At 37.1% G+C, this 11925-nt stretch overlaps 3 protein-coding genes across 3 annotated transcripts; 1 reads left to right on the top strand and 2 right to left on the bottom strand.

Moving 5' to 3' along the window:
* Positions 1-1366: 1366 nt before the first annotated feature.
* Positions 1367-4508, bottom strand: LOC111341029 (cytochrome c oxidase subunit 6A, mitochondrial). Its single transcript, XM_088744097.1, has 3 exons — positions 4349-4508; positions 3047-3198; positions 1367-1628 (listed from the first exon to the last, which is right to left on the bottom strand). Exons 1-3 carry the CDS (start codon positions 4464-4466, stop codon positions 1536-1538), a joined length of 363 nt encoding a protein of 120 aa, XP_088600223.1. The 5' UTR covers positions 4467-4508; the 3' UTR covers positions 1367-1535.
* Positions 4509-4557: 49 nt separating this feature from the next.
* On the top strand, positions 4558-7877 carry LOC111341027 (uncharacterized). Its single transcript, XM_022947965.2, has 3 exons — positions 4558-5144; positions 5724-6077; positions 6947-7877. Exons 1-3 carry the CDS (start codon positions 4646-4648, stop codon positions 7840-7842), a joined length of 1749 nt encoding a protein of 582 aa, XP_022803700.1. The 5' UTR covers positions 4558-4645; the 3' UTR covers positions 7843-7877.
* A 333-nt stretch (positions 7878-8210) lies between these two features.
* Positions 8211-11891, bottom strand: LOC111341028 (uncharacterized). The gene is made up of 3 exons (XM_022947966.2): positions 11743-11891; positions 9442-9794; positions 8211-8679 (listed from the first exon to the last, which is right to left on the bottom strand). Exons 1-3 carry the CDS (start codon positions 11852-11854, stop codon positions 8413-8415), a joined length of 732 nt encoding a protein of 243 aa, XP_022803701.1. The 5' UTR covers positions 11855-11891; the 3' UTR covers positions 8211-8412.
* Between the last annotated feature and the right edge of the window lie 34 nt (positions 11892-11925).

Genomic DNA, 11925 nt, shown 5'->3' with positions numbered 1-11925 from the left:
TGCTAAGAGGTAATTCATTCCACAGTCAACAAATCCGAACAGGAAAAGGATTCTTAAAGACATCAGTCCTGCCGAAAGGGACATCAAGGATTAAATGATCAACATTCCTAAGCAGTTTGGTACAAAAGCAAAACAATACATAATTGAAAATGTTCAACCATATATAAAAGAAGACTAAATCATTAATTTCTCTTAAATACTTCAAAGGTAATAAATTTAACTTTCTAATTATAAGGCGCTTGTATTCAGAATAATCCTGAGTTTTAGGAATGTTTGTTCCAAGTGTCTTACCAGCATAAAATCAATTATGTGAAATTGCTCCATTCCATTTATGGAAGATGTGTGCTCTAGGTTGAAGCATAAATAACCTAAAAATCTTTACATTAGTAAAATGAGTGAAAAAAAAGAGTAAGATGGAATAATTATGCAAAATATTACTTTTCTACCCCTAGTTTTACAGTTAAAGAATTTGCGGCTTTCTATTATGCCAAGAACAAGGTCATGCCCAGGTTTTTAATTCCCAAATCAGCCACTCTCATATTTAAGGTGTGGCTATGTCACCTAGCCACAAACTCCCCATTATGGCCGATGTACTGTATAAGTCTGCTCCCACTGTTTCACATATTTTCACAAGCCCTTTTAAACACTGATTAAAAGCAGACTTCTTCAATTGTCAGAGGACAGACAAGAGTCTCTCCCAGTATGAAAATAACGCTGCCCTCAAGGTGACAACTTTGTAAATAATAGGTTTATTTATGGATACAGTTAATAGTAGCCAGACAATGGAACCCAGACAATTAGATCCAGACTTCAGTGGCACCACCATAATTATCAAGGTCACTTGAAAAAAAATTAGCCAATCACACAATAGGATAAGGACAGTGATTCCAACCAACTTCAATTGTGCTTATCAGTGTTTTAGCATAAAGCAAGGAAAGATTCTTGATAATTAAGATGGAATCCAACACTTTTTTCTTGTAAGTGGATGTCAGATTTTTGTGAGCCCCCCTAGTGCATGTTAATCACACCACTAGACCAAACCCTTTGATTCAAAAATTTCATGACCATCCTTTCAGAAGCAAGGGTTTACGCTGTATTTGCATTGCTAGTTCAGTTATCAGAACTTCTTCCAAGATGGCTAACATGCAGCTTTTTCAAACAAAATGAACAGGGGAGTAAATGAATCTACTTATTTGTGTTTTGACACAAATACTGTCATGATCAATCTGGGAGTCTAAGAAGCGTCATTCCTAACTAGTGTTTTTTTTTTTTTTTTTTAAAAAAAAGCTTTTGACCCTTGACCACAGGGTTGAAATTTTACTCCATACACAACATATTTGCAATTAACTATACTGAATAAAACAGATTTGGAAATTTCAAACTTTATTTGCATCCATTTTACAATTTTTCCACTGTCACACAGGTAGTAACACCATCATAAGCCAAAAAACCATTCCTCAAAATGACTTAACCATCAGGAACAAGCCTCAGTAATAGTAGTGATCAGCGCAAACAACGAGGAATAGAAGTCACACTTAATGTTCCATTTCATCTTCATAACCATCAGGCAGAGGATTTACATGCGGATTGTGGAACAATGAGTGGTTGCCATCACCCCATGGGAAGAGCTGAAATAAAAGAGATCCCTTCTTAACACTAAACAGACAGTAACAAATTTCCTACAAGAAAAAATATGCCAACTGATATCAACACCATTACGATGCCCTTTTAAGTGACCTATATCTGACCCACTTGTTTGGGTATACAATCCAACAAATGAGAATTGCATATGATATTCAATGAATTTTAAATACACACCTTGAAAAATTATTACATGAAATGACTGCTTTTGTTGTTGACAATAGAAATCATTTGTCGCTATGTGTCCCAATTACCCTTTGACTTCCAGGGGTGACTATACTATCCTTACACTACCAATGGATTTTTCAGCAGAAATGCAGTGAGAACAAAGAAAAATATAGACTGCCAGATTTATTTGACTATATTCTCAGATCTAGAATGATCAGAACTGTATAAAAGACAGTAAGGAGAGTTGATTAATGAACCTAGGGAGTGATTGGGTTAATAATTGGGTTAATGTTATCTTCTAGAATTTGGATTCCAATCACAAACTATGCCAGCTGTTAGACTACTATTTGAAGAAAAGAAGGTTTTTATTTGGGCCTAAGGCCCGCCCAGCTGGAACATGTCCCAGTTTCCTAAGCATGAAGTAACTAAGAGTATTACTACTCCCCCCTGGAAGGGATGCCAGTCTATTGTAAAGTTACCCCCCCCCCCCACCCCAGCATTTCATAAGGCTTCCCTGACAATTCACCCGTACCCGTTTATTCTACTGGGCCGAGAGAGGCACAGTAAGAAAAAGGTGTTTTGGCCCAAAAACACACCACCCTGACCTGGCCAGGTCTTGACTCTTTTAACTCCCAAGATCTCATTAGCAATTCTCCTTACCATCTGCCATACAGTTCTTATGATGTTAGTTTGGAGAATTTAGTATTGGATCAAGTGATAATCCCCTGATTTTCTATTTTCTTTATTCTCATCATTTGTCTGCTTGATATTTGGTTCTTATTAACCAAGTGGGAGGTCTGTATGGGAGAATCTTGACCGAGGTCGACAGTACAGACCGAACACAGTGAGGTCTGTACCAGCAAATAAGGTCAAGATTCTCCTATACAGACTGGCCTAGCTTGGTTAATAAGATGTTTATTAAATGGCTGTGTCTTATATGCCAATTTTTTATATTCTTTGTACCTTTTTTTCTAGACTGGTTTAGATGCCAGTCTAGATGGGAAAATCTAGACTGCTTTCAATATTGATTTCAGCCAATCAAATTCGTGAATTCAGTAGTTCCCAGTCCTTGTGAGACACAGCCATATAATACTGTTGATATTGTAAGGAGAAATTCTGTTGGTTGCTCATGGGAGTTAAAGGGTTAAACCCAGACCTCTTGACCGGAGTCCAGTGCACTGGTCATTATGCCAGTGCTTCTCCCAGACTATTTAAAAAAAGTAAACTATTTGCCAACCTTAGACCTAATCCTGAGATGAGAGTACGGTTTAAACTCTGCCCTTGGATGTTCATGGTGCTCTTTCTCTTTGAGATACGTATTGTAAGTACAGATTATAATGCCAGGAACGGCAACAAAATATGAAATCAACTTCCAGGTCTTCATGGTTGCTAAAGAAAGAGAGAACAAGAGAGAGAAAAAAAATGGAATTACTAACTAGTTGAAATTAGAATTTTGAAAAATATCTGTCCTGTTTTGATGGAGGACAAACCTGAGACCCTATTTTCCCCATAAACAAAAATGTAAGACCTTTTTACCATTTCAAAGAAGAACACTAGACAGCATTAGCGAAATATTTTTCTCCCAAAGACAAATTACCAGTTAACAAAGTGAAAAACCCCAGAACTGAGGATGTTGATTTTTAATAAAACCAAACCATGGCATAAAAAAGGGAAGATGACACCTTTGCCCTACTATGGGATTTGGTTTTACACGTCTTACTTTCTGTAGTAAAATAATAACAATATATGGGAATCCAACAATGGGCATTCCACTGGGTGGCTCTCCTTGTCCACTGTTTCCAGACCGCGTAGGAATTTGGAGTGTTGGTGTTTTTACAGGGGAGGAAAACCAGAGCACAGGGAAAAGCGCTCTTGGAGCAAGGACGAGAACTAACAACAAACTCAACCCACATCATGTCATTAAATTGGCATACAATCTCACATATGGTATAGGTGGGCAATCGTTTTCAATACCTAGAGGCCTTATCTTGGAGAAGAACTTATGAGAGCTTGAGAAAAATTAAATAAGTAAATTATCTTAAATTTCCTTCATTATTTTCCCATGCATAAACCACAAAACATACTTTTACCGGCGTATGACCTGACTAAAAAATTCGTCTTAATTGTTTCACAAATATGAGAAGGGCTCTACCTTCAGAATTTAAAGCGTTGGCCACAAGGTAAATTAAATTTAACAAGATATTTCCATTCCACCAAAAGCCTTTAAAACAAATTTAAACTACCAATATCAACTGGCCAATTTAGTACGATATGTACGAGTTTACGACCACGTCCCTCGATAGTAATAGTCATGGGTTCATTTAATATTTTATCCTCCATGGACGCTTACTATACTTCATAGTTTCATAAATGAACAAACACTGTAAGTTGCGTATTTAAACTGATAGGGCAACCACGGCACAACATTGAACAAAAATTAATGCGTTTATAGCAAGCGTATCAAAATATAAACGCGCAATGCCAGTTTGTGGTACATTTTTTCGGAAGTGATAGGATAACATCGAATCTACTGTCTTACATTCAGCATGTTTCGCCTCTGCCAGTTCTTTTTCTGCCAAAGAAGCCCCTGGAGAAGCGGTAGCTGCGAAAAATCGCTTTGAAACCAAGTTCACTCTTGAAAAGATACGAGCCGCCATCTTGCTTTCCTGAGAAAACGCAATCTACTTCGGATAGACCTCTGGGATATCATATAGTCAAACCAATCAGAATTCGTTTTATATTACACCACCAAAATCCAAAATGGCATTTTCACCTCTTGCTGCCCTCTTTTTTCTCAAATTTTAATTTATTTTTCACATACATACTCATACCTGAAATGGATTTTCTAGAAGAGCAAAAAGAAGAGGTTGAAAGCCTTAAAGCCATATTTCCTTACGAATTCTCTGAACTCAGTTCTTTCCCTCCGACGTTTTTGATCAGAATTGATGAACTAAACATCTCATCCTCCGTCACGTCGCTTCAACTGAAAATTTCTCTTCCATCGAAATACCCAGATGAAATTCCTTCGATCGAGATACCAAATCGCTCCAATGCATTACCAAAAGAGTTCATAGAAGAACTGATCTCCTTCTTGAAATGTTCATGCGAAGAATCTATAGGAATGCCCATGGTGTTTGGTTTAGTAGATTCTGCGAAAGAATGGATTGGTGAAAATGCAATGAAACTCAACGGCTTTCAAGAAGACCAAGCAGCAAAGGTTGAATCAGATGAGGAAACAGATGATAAAGATTCCTTTAACTTGGAAAATTTTAAAGACAAATTGGACATTATCAATGCAAAAGGTGGAAGATGGGACTTCGTCATTGGCTTAATTGGTAATAATTAGTCAATCATATGTATAAATAATTTTAATAAAATTGAAATATCAATACAACAAGTACATGGCAGTTGTAACTACTAAGGCTTGCTTTCTGTTGTTCCCTTGATTTTGGTCTTTGTTGCTCTCTTAGAAAAATTCCTTTGGTGGAGGAGTGATTTCTTAATGAACAGCTGGTTATCAAGCTTACTGGACAGTGTTTGAGTGTTTTTTCAAAATTAACATTGATTGCATTGGTTGTGCTATACTACATTTGATTAACATTCATTGGTTTGCAAAACTTGTGCAATGCCCCTACCAGTGAGATGTGAATAAATTGTTAGCTTGTCACTGGTGTTTTCCTACACTTTGAAATCACAGGGTGTTATCTGTTTATGTTCTGTTTAAGAGAATAGTTAAGAAAAGCAAAGTATATATCAAAAGGAGCCAAGTAAAGCTCATTTGGGAAACATAAGCAAAATGCCAGAAGTGTGGGAAGTCATGAATAACCAGGTCCTGGTTTGAGTTATCTGTAATAATTATTAAAAATAAAAATACATTTTGTTTCACTTTCTGAACACTTAACTTTCTTTTGCAGGGAAACCCTCAGCTGGTAAATCCACTTTCTTCAATGCTGCTACCCACCAAAATATGGCAAAAATAGGAGCCCATCCATTCACCACTATTGAACCAAATATTGGGCAGGCATTTTATGCAATACCTTGCCCCTGTGCTCAGTGGACAAAAAGATGTCATGCTCGATATGGCCACACTGCTCAATGTGAAAGGTTTGTTCCAGTGGTGCTCAAAGATGTGGCTGGTTTGGTGCCAGGTGCATGTGAAGGAAGAGGACGGGGAAACAAATTTTTGAATGATCTCTTGGATGCTGATGTACTCATTCATGTTATTGATCTGTCAGGGCAGACAGACGAGACTGGAAAACCCACCACAGGTACTGGTGATTTAAATATGATTTCATTGGCTTTCTCTGCAAGATAAGAATTTAAGGTATAAGGGACCGGTAATTATTTACTGGGGGGCGAGGGCCACTAAACTGCGTCAGACTAACTGTCAGAAGTTTTCGATATTACTTTTATTCTCGAAAAAAATATTGCTGGTTTCTGTTCAAAAAGTAGAGCATATTATTTGGTATCATTAGTTATATAATCAATGTGTGGTGCATGTGGGCAAGTCAGACGTGGCACGTTTGCAGTTTTTTAGTAGCTACTACTGCTCATGACATCTTCTCATGAGTTGTATTTTTAAATTTGTACAACATTCGTACAACAAATGAATCATGTAACAAACTGACACAAATGTAGAGTGTTTCATTTGAACAGTTATGCCTTTAATAAAGACCTTTTGCATTCATAACACATGTACTTTTCATGCTGCAACCAGTCAAGAGAACTCTGAGTTCAAAGACTTGTGGTGAATACTTATAATCTCAAAAAATCGTAGCCCTCCCCTCGATTGGAATTTTTTTAAAATGGCCCTCCCCAAAGTGGAGCTAAAAAAATTGTGACCATTCCCCCCCCAATAAATAATGAACGGTCCCTAATTAACCCTTTATCTGTAACTCCCAACTTGCTCCCTCTAGCAGCTATGTATTTCCTTGTGAATTACTCACCAGTTGTTGGTTTTGGATCAAGATGACAACTTCTGCCTGATAAGATTGAGTATTCACATTACCTGTTTGCTGGATAATTTAAGGATATAATTTACAGGGAAAAATTACATTTTAATCACTTCTCGAAATTAAAGGGTTAATTGTAAGTTTTTTTCCATGTTGAAGTTTTTGTTGTTCCTTTTTTTTATCAGAGTATGACCCAACCAGAGATATTGGATGGATTCAACAAGAACTTCACAGCTGGATTTATGACAATATTATGGACAAATGGGACTCAATTGTTAAGAAACCAGCCAAACTATTTGACATGTTCACTGGGTACCATGCATCTCAGGCATTGATTCACTTAACGTTTGAGTCAGCAGGAATGTCAGATAAAAAACTCCTTGCTCTTCCTAAGATGGAAAAAGCAAATGCTGAACTTTTGGTGCACAAATTAGTTGACAAATTCTTGTTCTTGCGCTTTCCTATTCTATTAGCTCTCAACAAAGTTGACCTTCCTGATGCTATTCATAATTTGAAGAAATTTCAAGAGCAGTTTGTGGATGTGATGATGGTCCCTGTTAGTGCAAGGAGTGAGTGTATTCTACAACAAGCATGCCAGGATGACTTGTTGTCTTACCAAAGTGGAGCATCACATTTTGAAATTAACCATCAAACTCAGGATCTAAGTGAAAAGTCCCAGAAAGAGTTGCTACAAGTAAAAAACAGCATCCTTGACATCTTTGGTGACACTGGTGTCCTGAAAGCTTTGTCACAAGCTGTGAAACTGCGCTCACCAAGTTACGCATTTCCTGTTAACTGCCTTGATACTTGTCAATCAATCAGTGTAGTCACTAAAGAGAAACCCCAGGTCCTCAGAGACTGTATTGTGTTGAAACCGGGCACAACAGTAGAAAAACTCTTTAACATCCTACTTTATCCACCAGTTGCTCTCCTTGCTGGAGAGTATGTGAGAGCAGAAGGAGTCAGTTCCAAAGGAGTGAAATTTGTACTACATAAACATGACATTGTGAATGAGACAAACCAGATTTTGAAAATAATGAGCACCAGAAAAGCTTCACTTTCGACAAAGACTAGAAAATAAGTATCATTTTCCAATAAAACAGAGATATATTTTAATACCCTCTAAGTGTACTGATTACATATTCTTGAATGCTTGTAAACTGAATAAGAGGGTGAGGATTGGGTTGGAGAAACCTCCTGTCCCCCTCCTCCCTACCACCCAGCTTTGTAACTTGTACCCAGTTTTTTTTTTTAATCTTTTCCTCAAATTGATACATTCTAGAAAATTTTAGACAATGATATCCTGTGGGTTTCCCTGCCACTTTTGGAAATGTTCAAAAGTAATTGGAAGTGAACATTGAATGTGTTAGGGCTGGCTACTCAAATAAAGTTTAACCAAGGCTTGGGCTTTGGACTTACAGATTTATTTAGAAGTAACAGCAGCTACACTTTGTTACAAGAAGCACCATTTACATTTTATTAAATAAGAAATACACAAAGCATGTCTTAACAGAATAAATACTGCTTTGAGAATTGACTGTTTTAAAAACACCTTTAAGATATTTGGTTATTAAATAACAACAAAATATTTTACACAATGACCAAAATATAACTACAAAATGTCGTACACATTCCTGCAGGTATGGAACACCTATTCATTTTCTTTGCTCATCAATACATCCTTCAAAAAGAATTCATCCTCAGTGTAAAATGTCAGCCCACAATTTGTGGCAAATTCTCTATCACTTGCCCCATGGTCTTTTGCCCTTCCAGCAGCATTACCAACAAAGAAACTCTTCTCCTTATTCACTTTCATGCCACCATTACATTTTTGACAGAAGAATTCCCACATCCCTGTGCTTGGTTTACGGTAGGAATCCTGTGATGTAGCTACAAAGACCTGAAAGGGTAGAGCGACCTGAAAAATCAAAAATGAAAATCAGATTGCTTTTGAGAATGTGATTTTCTGGATAGAACTAAAAGGAAGGAATAAAAGGCACAGGTAGAGTTGGTATGCAAGCTATGTGGCTCATCCAGCCTGAGCTCATCCTATTTCAGCCAGGATTTTTCAAAAGGGGGTGGTCACACTGAGTCAAATAGAGGGTACTCACCACCAGAATATTGTGCATTGTTTGCTTAAAAAAAAAAAAGGCTAACAAAGGGGGGGGGGGGGGGGGTTGCAGGTACCCCAGAACTCCCTTCCCTCTTCCCCCAGCTACACTCTTGCTCCTACTGGATAGGATGCTAATCCACCACAGTTTACCTCCAGCATTTTGTCAAGCTTCCCTAACAATTTTCCCCAACCCATTTACACTCTTAGTGAAGAAAGGCACAGAAAGAGTGTTTTGCACAAGAAAACAACCAAGTGGCATGGCTAGGTCTCTCATACAGACCTCTTTGCTCTGAGAGCAGAGTGCTATCTAGTGGATCAGCATATCTGCTCTAAAGGAAAAGGGTTCAAGCTCAATAACCAGCCTCTGTTCAAGAAATCAGCCTACCCCCTCCCTCAGAGGGTAAACAAGACTGGGCTTTAAAGAGCACAGCAGAAATTGAGCCCAAGGGGATTCTGCAACAGTTACTTGCCTAATGCTTCTTCTTTTGTTCAGAAAACAATGGAATTCAGCCCCTTGGTTAAAACATGCTCACATTATAGAAATCTGTCTTTGGAAGTTCCTACTACCTTCTTGACAAACCCAATGAGCCTGCCTTTCTTTTCATCTGTAACCTTTTGTTTCGAGGCCTTTGCTCTGCCGATAGCAGCCTGGTTAGTGAAGATCACAAGTTTATATCCATCCTTGTGAAGGTTTGTTAGTTTCTGTATACAAGAAGAGTAAAGTATGGACCAAGCATCTGGTCCATGTTTGAATAAAGATGTTTTTGCCAACGTGTCATCAAAGTCAAAGGCTGCAATTTGTTGCAAAGGCTGGATGTCCTGTGACTCATAATAAAGTAAGGTTCCTTTCCACTTCCAAGTAGGGAACAAGTTGCTTCTTCCATGTGACTGAGAAATGTCACTGTTTGTTTCCTCCTCACCTAGAAATATGAATTTTTTATTAACCCTTTGACTTCTTATAATGACCAGCATCTAATTTCTCCTTTCATTATATATTGCCTCTGTATCACATATCAAGGTCATGAGAATAAAGGAAATGATCACCAACTAAAGAAGCTCTAGATTGTTGATTCAAATTCTCTTGATCAGCACCTTATAATGTATGGAGAACAATTTGAAGAAAATGCATACCGATGTTGTGGTGTAAAGGGTTAAGACTAAGTAATGTGTCTAAATATATGCCTAAAATTAGTGAGAATGTCATGAAATCATTAAAGAATCAAGTGCACCAATTGATGACAGAAGTTTGAAAAAGACCTTTAAAACCTTGAAACAGGCCAAAATGTATGAATAAAAATACGGGGAACAATCCAAGGGGCTGACTAGTATTATTCCAGAATTATTATGGTGTGATCAGTTTTTTTTTACCATAATAATCTCAACAAGTAATGAACCTTATTCGTTCTTATCTGCATGATAGGTTGCAACGAGTTAAGATTGGTAATAACCACTCAGATTGGAAAACAATCCAACATGGTGTTCCACAAGGATCAATATTGGGACCTCTACTATTCAACCTATTCATTAATGATCTCATGTATTTTGTCAAAGATGCTAAACTAAGGCTTTATGCTGATGATACGACACTGTATCTGTCACACCCTACTCAATATGCGTTAGAGTTAAGATCTCAGAGAAAGTTCGATGTGCTGCAGTCATGGTTCAAGCGTAATTACTAAAATATAAACGAATCTAAAACTAAAGTATTGCCTTTGGGTGATAATCCACCATGTTATGAATTGTTTGCTGACCGTACTAGGCCTCCCTTGAATGTGGTACATGATATGAAGTTATTAGGTCTAACTATTGACCACTCCTTATCTTTTAAAGCCCACATTAAATCCGTGTGTAATAAGGTTAATGCCAAAGTTAGTGCTCTTAGGAGAGTTCATAAATTCATACCTTCAGAAGTGATGGTCAATATTTATAAGGCATTTATTTTGCCACACTTAGAGTACTGTGCTCCAGTCTTAGTTGGGTTATCATCTGGCCTATCTAACAAACTGGAGCTCACTAATCAGTATGCCATTAGAACTCTTTTAAACATGGCTAAGTCAAACTCATATAGTACCTTACTTGACCATGTGGGACTGAAGACCCTAGAGCATCGCAGATATTCTCATGCTCTCTGCCTTTTTTATAAATGCTTATATAACATGGGGCCGAATAATATTAGGGAGATGTTTTTATTTCGTAATAATAAATATGACCTCAGAGGCTTCTGCAAGCTTGATCAGCCTACTTATTCTAGCAGATTCATGCATAGGTCATATCAATACGTTACTACAAGATTATGGAATAATCTACCTGACTATGCAAGAAGAGCTCCTTCTCTTAATATTTTTAAATCAATGCTGGACGAGGTCAACTTGACTACCAGTGTGGAGTGTGAATGCAACTTTTGTACATAGTTTATTTTATCCCTAGCTTGTTCCCTCTTAGTTTTATTGATTCCTGTTTATTTCCCATATGCACCATGATTCCCATATGATTTTATAGTTCCTTTTTATTACTATTATTATCATCATTGTCTAGCTTGTTATATATATTATTTTAACCTGGCACGTTCACGTTAAAACGAGTTATACTCAATTGTGAAATGTGGATAAATAAATTACTTACTACTTACTTAGAACTATAGTTTGGGCAGTGAACTGATGATATTCTTTTTTCTTTTTTAATAGATCGGTTTTAATTGAATGTAAATTACTAATAATTAGAAAAATATGTCGACAATTTCTGACTGATATAAAAAATTCAATAATTTGTTTGACACTGTAATTTTGGAAGAAAAGACTCACAACCCGGGAAAGTTACATAATTCATCCTTACATAATTAACATCCTGACTCATTAGTTAATCTCCTACCTTTTCTGGGTACCCTTAAAAATCGTTTGATGCCCAGCGATTTTTCATCGCTTGCATCAGCATCGACTTCCTCAATTTTTCTTTTCACTGATTTTGAATTACCTTCCATCATTGATTGGGTACGTGGTGTATGTTGAGATACCTCTACATGTCAGGATATTACATTTGCCATACACCACATCC

This window comes from Stylophora pistillata, chromosome 13, assembly GCF_964205215.1.
Source record: "Stylophora pistillata chromosome 13, jaStyPist1.2, whole genome shotgun sequence".
Taxonomy (NCBI): Eukaryota; Metazoa; Cnidaria; class Anthozoa; order Scleractinia; family Pocilloporidae; genus Stylophora; species Stylophora pistillata.
Note: the sequence above shows the minus strand (reverse complement) of the source record. Positions and strands in the feature narration are given on the sequence as shown.

Coding starts and splice junctions, on each gene's coding strand:
- LOC111341027 (XM_022947965.2), top strand. CDS start 4,646: ATGGATTTTCTAGAAGAGCAAAAAGAAGAGGTTGAAAGCCTTAAAGCC. Junction 5,145..5,723: donor CTTCGTCATTGGCTTAATTG/GTAATAATTAGT, acceptor TTTCTTTTGCAG/GGAAACCCTCAGCTGGTAAA. Junction 6,078..6,946: donor GACTGGAAAACCCACCACAG/GTACTGGTGATT, acceptor TTTTTTTATCAG/AGTATGACCCAACCAGAGAT.
- LOC111341028 (XM_022947966.2), bottom strand. CDS start 11,854: ATGATGGAAGGTAATTCAAAATCAGTGAAAAGAAAAATTGAGGAAGTC. Junction 9,795..11,742: donor TTTAAGGGTACCCAGAAAAG/GTAGGAGATTAA, acceptor TCATATTTCTAG/GTGAGGAGGAAACAAACAGT. Junction 8,680..9,441: donor TCATTGGGTTTGTCAAGAAG/GTAGTAGGAACT, acceptor TTGATTTTTCAG/GTCGCTCTACCCTTTCAGGT.
- LOC111341029 (XM_088744097.1), bottom strand. CDS start 4,466: ATGGCGGCTCGTATCTTTTCAAGAGTGAACTTGGTTTCAAAGCGATTT. Junction 3,199..4,348: donor AGAGGCGAAACATGCTGAAT/GTAAGACAGTAG, acceptor CTCTTTCTTTAG/CAACCATGAAGACCTGGAAG. Junction 1,629..3,046: donor ATCTCAGGATTAGGTCTAAG/GTTGGCAAATAG, acceptor CTTTTATTTCAG/CTCTTCCCATGGGGTGATGG.